This window comes from Scyliorhinus torazame, chromosome 13 (assembly GCF_047496885.1).
Source record: "Scyliorhinus torazame isolate Kashiwa2021f chromosome 13, sScyTor2.1, whole genome shotgun sequence".
Lineage (NCBI taxonomy): Eukaryota > Metazoa > Chordata > Chondrichthyes > Carcharhiniformes > Scyliorhinidae > Scyliorhinus > Scyliorhinus torazame.
Window position 1 is genome coordinate 79,245,003 of NC_092719.1, and position 19,017 is coordinate 79,264,019.

Consider the following 19,017-nt stretch of genomic DNA (forward strand, 5'->3'; position numbering starts at 1 on the left):
ACAAGACCAGGGATGTACTTCTGAGGCTGTATAAGGCTCTGGTCAGACCCCATTTGGAGTATTGTGAGCTGTTTTGGGCCCCGTATCTAAGGAAAGATGTGCTGGCCTTGGGGTCCAGAGGAGGTTCACAAGAATTATCCCTGGAATGAAGAGCTTGTCATATGAGGAACGGTTGAGGACTCTGGGTCCATACTCGTTAGGGTTTAGAAGGATGAGGGGGGATCTTACTGAACAGGATACTGCGAGGCCTGGCTAGAGTGGATGTGGAGAGGATGTTTCCACTTGTAGGAAAAACTAGAACCAGAGGACACCATCTCAGACTAAAGGGACGATCCTTTAAAACAGAGATGAGGAGGAATTTCTTCAGCCAGAGGGTGGTGAATCTGTGGAACTCTTTGCCGCAGAAGGCTGTGGAGGCCAAATCACTGAGTGTCTTTAAGACCGAGATAGATAGGTTCTTGATTAACAAGGGGATCAGGGGTTATGGGGAGAAGGCAGGAGAATTGGGATGAGAAAAATATCAGCCATGATTGGATGGCGGAGCAGACCCGATGGGCCGAGTGACCTAATTCTGCTTCTATGTCTTATGGTCTTTTGGTGGGTGGGCTGCCTGTGGGCTTTACAGTCGAAGAGGCAAGGAATCCACCCCCTCCCCTGGAAAATTCAGGCTGTGGGGATGATATGACATTGGGCAATTGATGGGAGTGAGATAAAAGGACCAATCCGTGTGTAGTCCGTCATCTCAGCAACATCCACCAATGGGAGCACAAGGGTTTTAAAAAAATCGTCCATCCGCCATTTTGAAGTTGACTACTTTGTTGGGTGCCCTTGCACCACCTAAAGTCATTTACACAAGCGGGTGCCCTGTGAGGTGTTATCGCGGCTTTAGTGGAAAGACATTGAATTGATCTGTGTGGATAACATTATTAGGAGTCGAGGCTGGGGATTCGGGTGCAGTTTAAACTTGATAGTTGAGTTGGAACAACACTTTTGATTGAAGATGTGCTGAAAGAGTGTAAAGGAACAAGCAGAAAGATTTTTTTTAAAGCGCAAACCAGTCGCTGGTCAATCTAATTAGCACATTGTGAGTTTTTCATAGATTCCTTGGTCATATGCTTTTTACCCCCCACCCCCCAACCCCCCATTGTCCTTGTAAGTATGATAGAGACTCTCAGAAGGCAGTGCATTCAAGTCTCTCTCTTCAACAAAGGGATTTATTTCCCCGGCGCTGTTGGTCTCTGACAGTTTGGATTGCAATCAGAACTTTCTTTTGGAGTCACGATAGATGTAGCTGTTTTCCTCGGTCTGACATTGCTGGCAGGATGATTCCACATCCTCAACACTGCCCCCAGTTTGTTAATATCGCTCCATAAGGATTCACCCTAAATTAACTTGTTGGCCCTGGGGGAGAAACCTGGAGAATTGTTGATGGATAGGCCTGTTATTAAGTTGTGAGGGATAGTTTAAATTGGCTTGGGTGGTTCCCTGTTAATTAGTGCTGACCACTGCCCTATTGTTCAGGATGTGCTCCCAACATTTTAATTGAGTTCCTGGGATTCCACAGAATGGAATTTTAATTTAAGGGTGTTTTACACTCATCGCCCTTTTCCAATAAAAATAATGCAATGCGTCACCAGTTATTCATGCTATCCTTTTAATTATTACCAGCCCTGTAATGACAAACCGCAATGTTTTTGTTTTGGGCTATTTTGTACCAAGGCGCTGTGGTATGTCTTGGCGGATGCAGTGGGGCATGCTGGTGGGAAAGCCGGGTACGCTGACGAACACTGTGAGATACCCTGGTGGGTGAGGTGGGTTCGCTGGTGGACACAGTGTGGTACGCTGATGAGTGGGGTGGGTACACTGGCGGGCACAGTGGTACGCTGGCGGGGAAGTGGTTACATTGGTGGGTGCAGTGGGGCACGCTGAGGGGACAATGTGGGCAGGCGCATTGGATTGTGCTGGTGGCACAATGAGGTGCACAGTGGATGACATGGGATGCGTTAAGGGATGTGGCGGATTGTGCTAGCAGGCACAGTGGAGTACGTTGGTGGGTAAGGTGAGATGCGCTGGAGGGCACAATGGGCTGCGCCGGCAGGCGAGGTAGTTGGTGTGGTCAACTGTGTCAAAGGCTGGTGGCAAGTCAAGAATGACGAGGAGGACAAGTTTATCCTTGGTCCAGTCACACAGGATGTCATTTATGACTTTGGGTTAGAGCTGTGTTGGTACTGTGGCAGGAGAGGAAACCTGACTGGAGAAATTCAAACATAGATTTCTGGGAAGATGAGTGCGGATTTGGGAAGCAGCCACACATTCAGGGAATTTGGAGAGGAACGGCAGGTTGGAAGTGTGATGGTAGTTTGAAAGGGGTCAGGGGTTAGTTCCTTGGGTAGTGAAGATGTCAGATTTAAAGGGGATCGAGATGACTGCCTCATTTTCCAGGTTCGATTCCCAGCTTGGGTCACTGTTTGTGCAGAGTCTGCACATTCCGTGTCTGCGTAGGTTTCCTCCAGGCGCTCCGGTTTCCTCCCATAAGTCCCGAAAGACGTGCTGTTAGGTAATTTGGACATTCTGAATTCTCCCTCTGTGTACGCGAACAGGCGCCGGAATGTGGCGACTAGGGGCTTTTCACAGTAACTTCATTGCAGTGTTAATGTAAGCCTACTTGTGACAATAAAGATTATTATTATTTACATTCGCCCCATATTTACTTTAGCACCATTTATACATTTCAAATTTCAAGAATGTTTTTAACATATAGAAGTTGACATCTTGTAATTGAAGTTCTGCTAGTTATTCTATACAGTAAATTAAGTTGTGTGTAATAACTGCTAATTTATATGTTGGTTTTGTTGGATCATGTGTTACAGTTGATGTGTGCCGATTTGCCACCTTGACATTAGCTGGCCAGAGAGGATGAGCTGATGGTGTATAATGGAACTGAAGGTATGGGTGGATGGAGTCCAACGCATTGTGTGTGGTGTGACGGAGGCCACGACCTGCCAAGAGGTTGTCATTGCCCTTGCTCAAGCCATAGGTAAGATGCTGTTGATCGATTTGATATCCAAAGAGGCGCCCAGCTCCTAAGTCCCTGAACCCTGGTGGCCATCTATCGATAGTTGACTTATGATGGTTGGGTTGAGTAGAATATAGCTGACACATAGCAAACAGCAAAAGCTGTGAGCCTGATGAGGTGGTGGTGAAGGAAGGGGAGGAGATGATGCAGAGGTTTGGGGGGGGGTTGGCTGTAAAGGGGAGGGATGATTCTCCGTCACACCAATCACCTCAAGAAAGCTCATTGCCGTTGTAACCTTTGTCCCTCATTCTCCCTCACCCTGACTAGCGTGGCAGTTACTCTCACAACCCTTCAACATGCACCTTGCCCATTCCTGTTTGCTCAGCTGGTGCCCAAGGGGAGGGTTGGGAGACACAGTGAGGCAGGAGGCCAGAGAGAAGGGTAATGATTCTTAGAATCCCTGCAGTGCAGAAGCAGCCATTCAGCCTATCAAGTCTACACTGAACCTCCGAACAAGCACCCCACCAAGGCCCAGTCCCCCACCCCATCCTTACAATCCCACCTAACCTTTTGGACACCATGGGTCATTTAGCCAATCCCCCTAAGTTGCACATATTTGGACTGTGGGAGGAAACCGGAGCACCCAGAGGAAACCCACAGTGACACGGGGAGAACGTGCAGACTCCGCACAGACAGTCACCCGAGGCCGGAATTGAACCCAGGTCCCTGATGCTGTAAGGCAGCAGTGCTAACTACTGTGCCACCGTTTCCTGATCTACCATGAACAGCATCACAGGTCCACCCTCCTTCAGAATTTAATCTGGTATTCAATTTAAATGAGAGGTCAGAGATAAAATTGAGTACATAAGCACAGCAACATGAAATAATAATCAAGGTCACTGATTTACAATTTCCACAAACATTGTGAATGTTGTTTACCAAATGTGAGTTGAAATGAAACACAGTAATGTTGCCAGAATAATCTTTAATAATATACACCATTTGCTTATCTCAGCATCATAGTTCTGATATATTGTAACAGGAGAAAAATGTTTATTTTGTGCATTTTGCAAACTCCCAAAACACATTCTAACCAATGAAGTAATTTTGAGACATAGAGACTGTCATAATGTGGGAAACGCAGTAGCCAATTTATATGCAGCAAGGTCCCAGAGATTCTTTTCAAAAGTCTTTCACAGGATGTGGGCCTTGCTGACTAGACCAGGATTGATTGCCCATCCCGAATTGCCCCTTGAGAAGCTGGTGATGAGCTGCCTTCTTGAACCACTACAGTCCATGTGGTGTAGGTGCACCCACAGTGCTGTTAGGGAGGGAGTTCCAGGATTTTGACCCAGCGACAGTGAAGGAACGGCCGATATATTTCCAAGTCAGGGTGGTGTGTGGCTCGGAGGGGAACTTGCAGATGGTGTATGACAGTAAACTAGCACAAAACATAAAAAGCACTGGAAAAGCTTCTAACTCTCTCTTCAGCTACCGTGGCCTAAGGGCATTGGCAACCATGAGCTGCTGTGATTGGTGTATGCTTATTTTGGCAAGGGGCTGCAGTGATTTGCTTATGCCTTGTGCAGTATGGCTGACCCAGAAAGTCTGCCGCTCTTGCCATGGGCTGTTTGGCCATGTTATAAACACACCTTCATAGAATCACAGAATTATCATAGAATTTACAGTGCAGAAGGAGGCCATTCGGCCCATCAAGTCTGCACCGGCCCTTGGAAGGAGCACCCCACTTAAGCCCACCACTCCACCCTATCCCAGTGACCCCAGCTAACCTTTTTGAACACAATGGGCAATTAATCATGACCAATCCACCTAACCTGCACATCTTTGGACTGAGGGAGGAAACCGGAGCACCCGGAGGAAACCCACGCAGACACGGGGGGAATGTGCAGACTCCGCACAGACAGTGACCCAAGCCGTGAATCGAACCTGGGACCCTGGAGCTGTGAAGCAACTGTGCTAACCGTGGCCATCAAGTTCTGGGCTGGGACTTGAACCCAGAGCTCCTGGCTCAGTGGTAGGAATAGCACCCCATTGTGCCAAAAGACCGTTTAAAATCTTCTATCGGCATGTAATAAGGAAATGATTAGCAGACAAAAGGCGAGGGCCCATTACAGGCAGAGACAGGGGAATTGATAATGGGGAATAAGGAAATGCCAGGGAGATGAAAGTTTCTGTTTTCACAGAAGTTGATGCAAAAAGCCTCCCAGAAATACTGGAGAACCAAGGGATCAGCAAGAATGAGGAACTGAGAGAAATTAGCGCCAGTAAAAAAAAAAAAAGTAATACTGGTGAAATTAATGGGACTGAACAAGATAAATCCCCTGGACGTGATGATCTATACCCCAGAGTGTTGAAAGAAGTGGCTGTGGAGATAGGGGATACATTGATGATCATCTTTCAAAACTCTATAGATTCTGGAACAGTTCCTGAAAATCGGAAGGTGGCAAATGTAACCCTTCTATTTCAGAAAGGAGGGAGAGAAAAAACTGGGAGTTTACAGATCTGTTAGGCCGACGTCAATAGTCTGGAAAATGCTAGAATCTGTTGCAAAGGATGTGATAACTGGACACTTCAGAAAATAACGATAGGTTTTGCAGAGTCGTCATGGATTTCTGAAAGGGAAATCACATTTGACAAACCTGTGAAGTGTTCTTTGAGGATAAAACTAGTCAAATAGATAAGTAGGAGCTAATGAGATAGTGCATTTGGTTTATCTGAAGGCTTTTGAAAATGTCCCACACGAGGTTAATAAACAAAACTAGAGCACATGGGATTGACAGGATTGGTCTATGTTTAGATACTGAGGAAACTCAGCCTTTACTCCCCAGAGTTTAGAAAATGAGAGATCATCTCAAACCATACAGGGCTTGACAGGATAGATGCAGGAAGTTTTCATGCCCATGTTTGGCCTGAGATTTCATGGGGTCGCGACCCCCTCCAGGCTGTATACTACCATGTTACTACCTCTCGGCAGGTCTGCCCCGTATCTTAAAGGGAGTTAGCGTGGAGGAGAGGTTTAGGAAGGGAATTGAAGATAGCATGGAGGATTGTAGGACTGGAAGAGCTTCCAGAGATAATGAGGGGTGTCCATGCAGCGATTTAAACTCAAAGACGAGAATTTTCAAAACTATGTGTTGATGGAGCCAGGGTATGCCTGCTGGCGTACAGCTGCTTGGGGGTGTGCTGAGGATGTTGTGGGGTGTTAACGAGCATTACCCACCCACATTCACAACCTACGTGTGTGGCTGACCTGACTCGAGAGTTACTAGTGACCCAGAAATTCTCCCTACGCCCCAATTCCCCCTTTAAGACATGCATTAAAACCTACCTCTGAATTCGCCCCAAGCTTTTTGGGCACTTGTTGTGATCACTCCTTTTTCTGTCAGATTTTGTGGGGTAATGTTATTGTGAAGTGTTGGGACATCTTATGAGGCTAAAGGTGCTATATAAATGCAAGAATTTGTTATTGGCAGCTCTACATTTGGCCCTTGGGGATGTTGAACTGAATTGGCTGCACTGGGGAAATCTTTGCTTTGTTTACATACAAACATACAAAATAGAGACAGAAGTAGGCCATTCGGCCCCTCCAGCCTGCCCCATCATTTAATAAGATCGTGGCTGATCTGTTTACATTTTGAACTCCAGGTTCCCAACTACCCCGTCTGTTATTGGTGGGCTTGTTTGCCCCACTGAGTAGATTTCAGTGCCCCAATCGCCCTGCGACTTGTTTCAAATCCACCCACAATCAATTTGTACCCAGGAAATTCACAAATAAACTCTGTCCCATCAACGGACATTTGCTTCAGTGTCCACAGTGCTGAAGACAAAGGCCAATAAATCAAGTTACTGTGAAAATAATGCTCCCTTTCATTGACCACGCTAAGGCCAGGGTTTAGGTCATAGCTTGTCGGTACCTGCTTGTTAATTATGATTGATAAAGGAGAACCGATGCATTGTGCCAATGTGAACCAGCTTAAAATCTTAATTTGGATGGAAGGCTTTGAATGGTAAGACCTTATTCTAATAGGCTTCTAACTAAATCAGTGTGCTGTGTAATTATATAACCTACTGGGTTGACAACAGCCAGCTCAGCCTGAACATTTACTGACTTTTCACTTCTCAGCAAATTGGGGTTTGTGCCGCTTTCGTCATTTTCATTCATAGGATCATGGAATCCCTACAGTGCAGAAGGAGGCCATTCGGCCCATTGTGTCTGCATCGAGACCCTCTGAAAGAGCACCCTACCTAGGCCCCCCTATTCCTGCAACCCCACCTAACCTACACATCTTTGGACACTAAGGGGCAATTTATCATGGCCAATCCACCTAACCTGCACATCTTTGTACTGTGGGAGGAAACCGGAACATCCGGAGTAAACCCACACAGACAGAGGGAGAAAGTGTAAACTCCACAGAGTCAACCATTGCCGGAATTGAACCTGGCTTCCTGTGAGCCAGCAGTGCTTTAAAAAAAATAAATTTAGAGTACCCAATTCTTTTTTTTTACAATTAAAGGGCAATTTAGCGTGGCCAATTTACCTACCCTGCACATTTTTTTGGGTTGTGGGGGTGAGACCCACGCAGACACGGGGAGAATGTGCAAACTCCACACGGGCAGTGACCCGGGGCCGGGATCAAACTCTGTCCATTGCGGCGTGAGGCAGAAGTACTAACCACTGCGCCACCGTGCTGCCCTCCCCCTGCATAGATGCTGAGAGGATGTTTTCCCACACGGGAGAATCTAGAACAAGGGGGCACAGTTTCAAAACAAGGGTTCTTCCATTGAAGAGGGAGGTGAGGAGGAATTTCTTCTCTCAGAAGGTGGTTAGTGTTTGGAGCTCTCGTACCCAGAGAGCAGTGGAGGCTGGATCTTTGATTATATTCAACGCCGAGTTAGTCAAAGCTTTGATTGACGGGAGGTCAAAGTTATGTTGGGCAGGCAGGTGGAGTAGAGGCCACATTAGATCAGCCATGATCTTATTGAATGGTGGAGCTGGCTCGAGGGGCCGAGCGGCCTACTCCCCCTCCTATATCATGGGTGGAACTTTTCTCACTTTCAGATGGCTAAACCGTGGCCAGTACCCGCCTGTTCTTCGAAATAACATGGGCAAACCTCAAGGCCTGGGTTTTAGTGTCCCATCTGAAAGATGTCACCTCTGACAGTGCAGCACTCCTTTGATACTGCACAGACATGTCAGCCCAGTGCTCCAGTCTCTGGAGTGGGACCTAAACTCACGACCTCCGAGGCGAAGAGTGCCACAGCTGACACGGCTGAGGTGAAACGTGAGGGAAAACTCTCATGGGAAAGTGCGCCAAGTAGTTATCAGCTTGAGCCAACTCACACTAATATCGCCGGAGTTTTGGAAAAACTTAAAATAATCTGGGGCAATTATATTATATTTGACGTTTATTTTCCAATCCTTTTTTTCTGTAGGGAGAACTGGCCGCTACACGCTTATTGAAAAATGGAGGGAGACCGAGCGTCATCTCGCACCGCACGAGAATCCGTTAGCTGCCCTGAGTAAATGGGGTCAGTATGCCAGTGACGTGCAGTTAATACTACGTCGTACAGGCCCTTCACTGAGCGAGCGACCCACATCGGATAGTGTTAGCCGTGTGCCAGAGAGATCTTTATACAGACAAAGTCTCCCGCCATTGGCTAAGCTGAGGCCTCAAAATGACCGATCGTTAAAAAGGAAAGAGCCGAAAAGGAAATCTTTGACTTTCACGGGCGGCCCAAAGGGTTTTGTCGACATTTTTGGGAGGGGTAAGGAGTTTGAGATTAAGCACCAAGTTCTCCCCTCCAGAAGCTCGTTAGAAGAATTGAAAAAGCTGGTCTTTCTGCAAAAGGACAAGCTTCACACCCTGGAGAGGCACCTGGAATCTAATAAGGTAGAAATGAGATACTGGGAAGGAAAAGCCAATTCCAGGACGGAAGAAGAAATCCTGAGGCTGGGGCAAAGGATCAAAAAGAACGAAATCGAGATTGAGGAAGAGGAATTCTGGGAGAACGAGTGGCAGATTGAGCAAGAAAATGAGAATCAGCTGAGGGAGCAGCTGAAGGAGGTGAAGCTGAGAATCCAGGATTGCGAGGAGAAGGTGAAGGACTATATGTGGAAGATGCAGAAGATAGGAGACGGCATTGAAGCCGTGAAGCTTCAACAGGAGCTGCGGGGGGCTCACATCAATGAGGAGGAGGTTACTGGGAATCTTATCAAAATCAAAAATGATATCGAGCTCAAGTGCCAGCATAGTGTCAGACTGCAGAATAGCCTGCGAGCTGTGGAAAGGACTTTAGGACAAGCCAATAAAAAGCTTCAGGTAACTGAACTGATTATCCTACAATCTGCACACACAAAAATAGTTGGCATGTTTCATCGGTGTCACATTTAAGCAATTTATGTACTTGGATCCACAGGAGAATACTTGTCAGCCAAAATAGTAACCTCGTTAGGATTCCCCTTCATTTTAGTTAAAAGGTTTATCTGTGGGACCCTCTGCCTCGCCGGCGGCGCACTCACTCCCGCGCATTTTCCGACGGTGCAGGGTGGCCCACAATTGGCCAGCCGTGGGAACGGAGAATCTCGCTGTCGCGCTGGTAGATGGGGCTGGCGGGGGATGGAGAGTTCCGCCCTACATCTGTTAACTTGGGGGGGGGGGGGGTGGGGGATGCATTCAATGGTGTTACCATCACTGAGTACCACACTATCAACATCCTGGGAGTTGCCATTGTCCAGAAACTGAACTGAACCATCCATATAAATACTGTGGCTACCAGGGCAAGTCAAAGGCTAGGAATTCTGCAGCGAGTAACTCGCATGACTCCCCAAAGCCTGTATAAGGCACAAGTCAGGAGTGTAATGGAATACTGTCCACTTTCCTGGATGAGTGCAGCTCCCAACAACACTCAAGAAGTCAACACTATCCAGGTCAAAGCAGCTTGCTTGATTGCTCCCCCTTCCTGCAGAATGTTTGAGGTGAGGGACGCCATCAGTGTCCCTGCTGATTCCACCTGTGGGAAGTGCACCCATCTCCAGCTCCTCAAAAACCGTGTTAGGGAATTAGAGCTGGAGTTGGATGAACTTCGGATCATTCGGGAGGCGGAGGTGGTCATCGATAGAAGCTTCAGGGATGTAGTTACTCCGAAGAATGAAGATAGATGGGTGACGGTGAGAGGGGCCGGGATGTAAGGCAGGAAGTCAGGGAGCTAGGGTGGAAACTTAGAGTTAGAACAAACAGAGTTATTATCTCTGGGTTGTTACCCGTGCCACGTGCTAGCGAGACGAGGAATAGGGAGAGAGAACAGTTGAACATGTGGCTACAGGGATGGTGCAGGAGGGAGGGTTTCAGATATCTGGATAATTGGGGCTCATTCTGGGGTAGGTGGGACCTCTACAAACGGGATGGTCTAAACCTGGACCAGAGGGGTACCAATATCCTGGGGTGGAAATTTGCTAATGCTCTTCGGGAGGGTTTAAACTAATTCAGCAGGGGGTTGGGAACTTGAATTGGAGCTCCAGTATACAGGAGGTTGAGAGTAGTGAGGTCATGAGTAAGGTTTCAAGGTTGCAGGAGTGTACCGGCAGGCAGGAAGGTGGTTTGAAGTGTGTCTACTTCAACGCCAGGAGCATCCGGAATAAGGTGGGTGAACTTGCAGCATGGGTTCGTACCTAGTACTTCGATTTTGTGACCGTTTCGGAGACATAGATAGAGCAGGGACAGGAATGGTTGTTGCAGGTTCCGGGGTTTAGAATTTCAGTAAGCTCAGAGAAGGTGGTAAAACAGGGGGAGGTGTGGCATTGTTAGTATTACGGTGGCAGAAAGGACGTTTGATGAGGACTCGTCCACTGAGGTAGTATGGACTGAGGTTAGAAACAGGAAAGGAGAGGTCACCCCGTTGGGAGTTTTCTATAGGCGTCCGAAAAGTTCCAGAGATGTAGAGGAAAGGATTGCAAAGATGATTCCGGATAGGAGCGAAAGTAACAGGGTAGTTGTTATGGGGGGCTTTAACTTTCCAAATATTGACTGGAAACGCTATAGTTTGAGTACTTTAGATGGGTCCGTTTTTGTCCAATGTGTGCAGGAGGGTTTCTTGACACAGTATGTAGATAGGCCAACAAAAGGCGAGGCCACATTGGATTTGGTACTGGGTAATGAACCAGGCCAGGTGTTAGATTTGGAGGTAGGTGAGCACTTTGGTGATAGTGACCACAATTCGGTTACGTTTACTTTAGCGATGGGAAGGGATAGGTATATACCGCAGGGCAAGAGTTATAGCTGGGGGAATGGCAATTATGATGTGATGAAGCACGACTTAGGATGGGGAAGGAAACTGCAGGGGATGGGCACAATTGAAATGTGGAGCTTGTTCAAGGAACAGCTACTGCGTGTCCTTGATAAGTATGTACCTGTCAGGCAGGGAGGAAGTGGTCGAGCGAGGGAACTGTGGTTTACTAAAGTTGTTGAATCACTTGTCAAGAGGAAGAAGGAGGCTTATGTCAAGATGAGACGTGAAGGTTCAGTTAGGGCGCTCGAGAGTTACAAGTTAGCTAGGAAGGACCTAAAGAGAGAGCTCAGAAGAGCCAGGAGGGGACATGAGAAGTCTTTGGCAGGTAGGATCAAGGATAACCCTAAAGCTTTCTATAGGTATGTCAGGAATAAAAGAATGATGAGGGTAAGAGTAGGGCCAGTCAAGGACAGTAGTGGGAAGTTGTGCGTGGAGTCCGACGAGATAGGAGAGGTGCTAAATGAATATTTTTCGTCAGTATTCACACAGGAAAAAGACAATGTTGTCGAGGAGAATACTGAGATACAGGTGACTAGACTAGATGGGCTTGAGGTTCATAAGGAGGAGGTGTTAGCAATTCTGGAAAGTGTGAAAATAGTTAAGTCCCCTGGGCCGGATGGGACTTATCCTCGGATTCTCTGGGAAGTTAGGGAGGAGATTGCTGAGCCTTTGGCGTCATTGTCTACAGGAATAGTGCCAGAAGGCTGGAGGATAGCAGATGTTGTCCCCTTGTTCAAGAAGGGGAGTAGAGACAACACTGGTAACTATAGACCAGTGAGCCTTACTTCTGTTGTGGGCAACGTCTTGGAAAGGTTTATAAGAAATAAGATTTATAACCATCTAGAAAGGAATAATTTGATTAGGGGTAGTCAACACGGTTTTGTGAAGCGTAGGTCGTGCCTCACAAATCTTATTGAGTTCTTTGAAGGTGACCAAACAGGTGGACGAGGGGAATGCAGTTGATGTGTATATGGATTTCAGTAAAGCATTTGATAAGGTTCCCCACGGTATGCTATTGCAGAAAATACGGAGGCATGGGATTCAGGGTGATTTAGCAGTTTGGATCAGAAATTGGCTAGCTGTAAGAAGACAGAGGGTGGTGGCTGATGGGAAATGTTCAGCCTGGAGTTCAGTTACTAGTGGTGTACCACAAGGATTTGTTTTGGGGCCACTGCTGTTTGACATTTTTATAAATGACCTGGAGGAGGGCGTAGAAGGATGGCTGCGTAAATTTGCAGATGACACTAAAGTCGGTGGAGTTGTGGACTGTGTGGAAGGATGTTGCAGGTTACAGTGGGGCATAGATGAGCTGCAGAGCCGGGCTGAGAGGTGGCAAATGGAGTTTAATGCAGAAAAGTGTGAGGTGATTCACTTTGGAAGTAGTAACTGGAATACAGAGTACTGGGCTAATGGTAAGATTCTTGGTAGTGTGGATGAGCAGAGAGATCTCGGTGTCCATGTACATAGATCCCTGAAAGTTTGCCACCCAAGTTGATAGGGTTGTTAAGAAGGCGTACGGTGTGTTAGCTTTTATTGGTAGAGGGATTGAGTTTCAGAGCCATGAGGTCATGTTGCAGCTGTACAAAACTCTGATCCGGCTGCACTTGGAGTATTGCGTGCAGTTCTGATCGCCGCATTATAGGAAGGATGTGGAAGCATTGGAAAGGGTGCAGAGGATGTTGCCTGGTATGGAGGGAAGATCTTATGAGGAAAGGCTGAGCGACTTAAGGTTGTTTTCGTTGGGGGGAAGAAGGTTAAGAGGTGACTTAATTGAGGCATACAAGATGATCAGAGGATTAGATAGGATGGACAGTGAGAGCCTTTTCCCTCGGATGGTGATGGCTAGCACGAGGGGACATAGCTTTAAATTGAGGAGAGATAGATATAGGACAGATGTCAGAGGTAGGTTCTTTACTCAGAGAGTAGTAGGGGCGTGGAATGCCCTGCCTGCAACAGTCGTGGACTCGCCAACATTAAGGGCATTTAAATGGTCATTGGATAAAAATATGGATGATAATGGAATAGTGTAGATGGGCTTTAGAGTGGTTTCACAGGTCGGCGCAACCTCGAGGGCCGAAGGGCCTGTACTGTGCTGTAATGTTCTATGTTCCACAAACATTCAAACCCTCCACCACTGACACACTGTAGCAGTCGTGTGGTGTGTACCGTCTACAAGATGCACGGCAGTAACTAGCCACGGTTCCTTAGGCAGCACCTACCAAACACACGACCTATACCATCTAGAAGGACAAGGGCAGCAGATACCTGCGAACCCCACCACCTGGAGGTTCCCCTCCAAGTCACTCACCATCCTGACTTGGAAATATATCGCCGTTCCTTCACTGTCACTGGGGCAACATCCTGGAACTCCCTCCCTGAAGGACCCCGTTGGGTTGTTTACCAGCACTCTGGGGCAGCTCTAACAGAGTTGTTAATTCCATCCAGTACTCGCCCACAGATGGCCCAGGTCAGTTTCAAGACTTGGGACTAGAGGAACGGGAGGAGGAATTCAGCCCATCCAACCTATTCTACCATTCAGATAGATTGTGGCTGATCTGTATCTGATCGTCAACTACCCACCTTGGTTCCCTCAAGTTTAATAACCTGCCCAACAAAAAAAATCGATCAGTCTCGTTTTTACGGGCTGGATTCTCTGGCCCCCCCAGCGCGTGTTTCTCATCTGCGCACCGTTCGCTGGAGGCGGGATTCTCTCTTCCCGCCATTCCAGCGGGAACAGAGATTCCCAACGACCGGAGAATTCCGACTGACATCTTTATTGAAACCGCCCACAGCAGCATTATGGAGGAGAGGGTTCCAGGTTTCACGGACTCTCTGTATGATGAAGATGTGCTCCCTGACACCATCCCCGAAGGCCTAGCCCATTTTTAAGGTTCTGCCCACCTCATTCCGGAATCTTCCACCAGAACAAACCCTTCTTAAACACTTCGTTACTCAAAACAATAATGCAAGTGGTGATGGGATTTGAACTCCTGTCCTCTGGGTTTCCCACCCAGTACCAGACCCACGAGGTTCCTGCACACTATTTAGTGGTTGTCATGATCAGTGCCTTTGTGAATGGATAGAACTTTTACTCGTCTCCACAATCTATTTTTGAATCCAGTTCAAACTTCAGTCGCTGATTCGGATGTGTTAAATGCTGTTTGGAAATATATAATTTAACGCTGCCGTCTCCACTTGAGAAACTGAATTAAGCAACTAAAAATAGGAATGAGGAAAATGTGGAAAACCGTTAAGTCACGTTAGCTGATCATACAAAGGAATCCATTTTAAATTGCGAAGAGGCTTTACAATTCCAAACGTTTACACAATTGTAGGGATTAAATGATTGGAGTCTTTCAAAAATTTTAACTGAGAGGGAAAAATAAGATATTCGCTAATAAATCCAATCAGAAATTCAAGGGAAATCTCCTTTTATGCAGAGAGTGATTCAAAGTATTTTTGATTCCTTCACGGGCGATTGTCGCCTCTGGCTAGTCCACCTCTAATTGCCCGTGATGGTGTTATATTATTATTCCCCCCCCCCCCTCAGCTCAGCACTCACCCCCCCCCCCTCGGCTCGGAGCTCTTCCCAACCCCCCCCACCCGACTCGGCCCTCTTTCCCGCCCCCCCCCCCCTACCCGGCTCGGCACTCCTTCGCTCCCCCCTCGGCTCGGCGCTCTTCCACCCCCACCCGGCTCGGCGTTCCCCCCCACCCGGCTCGGCGCTCTCCCCACCCCCCCCCCCCCCCCCCCCCCCCCCACCCAGCTCGGCATTCCTTCGCCCACTCTCGGCTCGGCGCTCCTTAGCCCCCCCCTCGGCTCGGCGCTCTTACCCCCGCCGCCCCCCCCCCCCCCCCCACCACCCGGCTCAGCGCTCTTTCGCCCCCCCCCCTCGGCTAGGCGCTCTTCTTCCCCCCCAACCCCGGGCACGGTGTTCTTCCCCCCCCCCACACACACGACTCAGCGCTCTTTCCCCCCAGCCCGGCTCGGTGCTCGTTCCCCCATCCCCCCCTCCTCCCCTGCTCGGAGTTCCGTGTCTTTCCCCCGCTCGCTGCTTGGTGCCTGTTTCCGCTCTGTGTCTTTGCACTGCTCAGTGTCACACCCCCGCTCGGTGCCTTTCCCCCGCTCGGTGCTCAGTGTCTCACCCCCGCTCGGTGCCTTTCCCCCGCTCGGTGCTCAGAGTCTCACCCCCGCTCGGTGCCTTTCCCCCGCCAAGTGCTCGGTGCCTTTCCCCCGCTCGGTGCCTTTCCCCAGCTCGGTGCTCGGTGCCTTTCCCCCGCTCGGTGCCTTTCCCCCGCTCGGTGCCTTTCCCCCGCTCGGTGCCTTTCACCCGCTCGGTGCCTTTCCCCCGCTCGGTGCCTTTCCCCCGCTCGGTGCTCGGTGCCTTTCCCCCGCTCGGTGCCTTTCCCCCGCTCGGTGCTCGGTGCCTTTCCCCCGCTCGGTGCCTTTCCCCCGCTCGGTGCTCGGTGCCTTTCCCCCGCTCGGTGCCTTTCCCCCGCTCGGTGCTCGGTGCCTTTCCCCCGCTCGGTGCCTTTCCCCCGCTCGGTGCCTTTCCCCCGCTCGGTGCTCGGTGCTTTTCCCCCGCTCGGTGCCTTTCCCCCGCTCGGTGCCTTTCCCCCGCTCGGTGCCTTTCCCCCGCTCGGTGCCTTTCCCCCGCTCGGTGCCTTTCCCCCGCTCGGTGCCTTTCCCCCGCTCGGTGCTCGGTGCTTTTCCCCCGCTCGGTGCCTTTCCCCCGCTCGGTGCCTTTCCCCCGCTCGGTGCCTTTCCCCCGCTCGGTGCTCGGTGCCTTTCCCCCGCTCGGTGCCTTTCCCCCGCTCGGTGCCTTTCCCCCGCTCGGTGCCTTTCCCCCGCTCGGTGCTCGGTGCCTTTCCCCCGCTCGGTGCTCGGTGCCTTTCCCCCGCTCGGTGCCTTTCCCCCGCTCGGTGCCTTTCCCCCGCTCGGTGCCTTTCCCCCGCTCGGTGCCTTTCCCCCGCTCGGTGCCTTTCCCCCGCTCGGTGCCTTTCCCCCGCTCGGTGCTCGGTGCCTTTCCCCCGCTCGGTGCCTTTCCCCCGCTCGGTGCTCGGTGCCTTTCCCCCGCTCGGTGCCTTTCCCCCGCTCGGTGCCTTTCCCCCGCTCGGTGCCTTTCCCCCGCTCGGTGCCTTTCCCCCGCTCGGTGCCTTTCCCCCGCTCGGTGCCTTTCCCCCGCTCGGTGCTCGGTGCCTTTCCCCCGCTCGGTGCTCGGTGCCTTTCCCCCGCTCGGTGCTCGGTGCCTTTCCCCCGCTCGGTGCTCGGTGCCTTTCCCCCGCTCGGTGCTCGGTGCCTTTCCCCCGCTCGGTGCTCGGTGCCTTTCCCCCGCTCGGTGCCTTTCCCCCGCTCGGTGCTCGGTGCCTTTCCCCCGCTCGGTGCTCGGTGCCTTTCCCCCGCTTGGTGCCTTTCCCCCGCTTGGTGCCTTTCCCCCGCTCGGTGCCTTTCCCCCGCTTGGTGCCTTTCCCCCGCTGGGTGCCTTTCCCCCGCTCGGTGCCTTTCCCCCGCTCGGTGCTCGGTGCCTTTCCCCCGCTCGGTGCCTTTCCCCCGCTCGGTGCCTTTCCCCCGCTCGGTGCTCGGTGCCTTTCCCCCGCTCGGTGCTCGGTTCCTTTCCCCCGCTCGGTGCTCGGTGCCTTTCCCCCGCTGGGTGCTCGGTGCCTTTCCCCCGCTCGGTGCCTTTCCCCCGCTGGGTGCTCGGTGCCTTTCCCCCGCTCGGTGCCTTTCCCCCGCTCGGTGCCTTTCCCCCGCTGGGTGCTCGGTGCCTTTCCCCCGCTCGGTGCCTTTCCCCCGCTCGGTGCCTTTCCCCCGCTAGGTGCTCGGTGCCTTTCCCCCGCTCGGTGCCTTTCCCCCGCTCGGTGCCTTTCCCCCGCTGGGTGCTCGGTGCCTTTCCCCCGCTCGGTGCCTTTCCCCCGCTCGGTGCCTTTCCCCCGCTGGGTGCTCGGTGCCTTTCCCCCGCTCGGTGCCTTTCCCCCGCTCGGTGCCTTTCCCCCGCTGGGTGCTCGGTGCCTTTCCCCCGCTCGGTGCCTTTCCCCCGCTCGGTGCCTTTCCCCCGCTCGGTGCCTTTCCCCCGCTCGGTGCCTTTCCCCCGCTCGGTGCCTTTCCCCCGCTCGGTGCCTTTCCCCCGCTCGGTGCTCGGTGCCTTTCCCCCGCTCGGTGCTCGGTGCCTTTCCCCCGCTCGGTGCTCGGTGCCTTTCCCCCGCTCGGTGCCTTTCCCCCGCTCGGTGCTCGGTTCCTTTCCCCCGCTCGGTGCCTTTCCCCCGCTCGGTGCTCGGTGCCTTTCCCCCGCTCGGTGCCTTTCCCCCGCTCGGTGCTCGGTGCCTTTCCCCCGCTCGGTGCCTTTCCCCCACTCGGTGCTCGGTGCCTTTCCCCCGCTCGGTGCTCGGTGCCTTTCCCCCGCTCGGTGCCTTTCCCCCACTCGGTGCCTTTCCCCCGCTCGGTGCCTTTCCCCCACTCGGTGCCTTTCCCCCGCTCGGTGCTCGGTGCCTTTCCCCCGCTCGGTGCTCGGTTCCTTTCCCCCGCTCGGTGCTCGGTGCCTTTCCCCCGCTCGGTTCCTTTCCCCCGCTCGGTGCTCGGTGCCTTTCCCCCGCTCGATGCTCGGTGCCTTTCCCCCGCTCGGTGCCTTTCCCCCGCTCGGTGCCTTTCCCCCGCTCGGTGCTCGGTGCCTTTCCCCCGCTCGGTGCCTTTCCCCCGCTCGGTGCTCGGTGCCTTTCCCCCGCTCGGTGCCTTTCCCCCGCTCGGTGCCTTTCCCCCGCTCGGTGCCTTTCCCCCGCTCGGTGCCTTTCCCCCGCTCGGTGCCTTTCCCCCGCTCGGTGCCTTTCCTCCGCTCGGTGCCTTTCCCCCGCTCGGTTCCTTTCCCCCGCTCGGTGCTCGGTGCCTTTCCCCCGCTCGGTGCTCGGTGCCTTTCCCCCGCTCGGTGCCTTTCCCCCGCTTGGTGCCTTTCCCCCGCTCGGTGCCTTTCCCCCGCTCGGTGCCTTTCCCCCGCTCGGTGCCTTTCCCCCGCTCGGTGCTCGGTGCCTTTCCCCCGCTCGGTGCCTTTCCCCCGCTCGGTGCTCGGTGCCTTTCCCCACTCGGTGCTCGGTGCCTTTCCCCCGCTCGGTGCCTTTCCCCCGCTCGGTGCCTTTCCCCCGCTTGGTGCCTTTCCCCCGCTTGGTGCCTTTCCCCCGCTCGGTGCCTTTCCCCCGCTCGGTGCCTTTCCCCCGCTCGGTGCCTTTCCCCCGCTCGGTGCTCGGTGCCTTTCCCCCGCTCGGTGCCTTTCCCCCGCTCGGTGCTCGGTGCCTTTCCCCCGCTCGGTGCCTTTCCCCCGCTGGGTGCTCGGTGCCTTTCCCCCGCTCGGTGCCTTTCCCCCGCTCGGTGCCTTTCCCCCGCTCGGTGCCTTTCCCCCGCTCGGTGCCTTTCCCCCGCTCGGTGCTCGGTGCCTTTCCCCCGCTCGGTGCTCGGTTCCTTTCCCCCGCTCGGTGCTCGGTGCCTTTCCCCCGCTGGGTGCTCGGTGCCTTTCCCCCGCTCGGTGCCTTTCCCCCGCTCGGTGCCTTTCCCCCGCTCGGTGCCTTTCCCCCGCTCGGTTCCTTTCCCCCGCTCGGTGCTCGGTTCCTTTCCCCCGCTCGGTGCCTTTCCCCCGCTCGGTGCTCGGTGCCTTTCCCCCGCTCGGTGCTCGGTGCCTTTCCCCCGCTCGGTGCCTTTCCCCCGCTCGGTGC

At 52.5% G+C, this 19,017-nt stretch overlaps 1 protein-coding gene across 6 annotated transcripts in view; it reads left to right on the forward strand.

Annotated features, from left to right (window-relative positions):
* rassf8b (Ras association domain family member 8b) overlaps positions 1-19,017 on the forward strand; it is a 206,342-nt gene that overhangs the window by 127,013 nt on the left and 60,312 nt on the right. For all 6 annotated transcript variants that reach the window (XM_072471846.1, XM_072471844.1, XM_072471847.1 and 3 more), the window contains 2 exons: positions 2,871-3,037; positions 8,471-9,357. In XM_072471846.1, coding sequence (XP_072327947.1) covers positions 2,935-3,037; positions 8,471-9,357 — 990 coding nt within the window. In that variant the 5' untranslated portion in view covers positions 2,871-2,934. The remainder of the gene's footprint in view (positions 1-2,870; positions 3,038-8,470; positions 9,358-19,017) is intronic.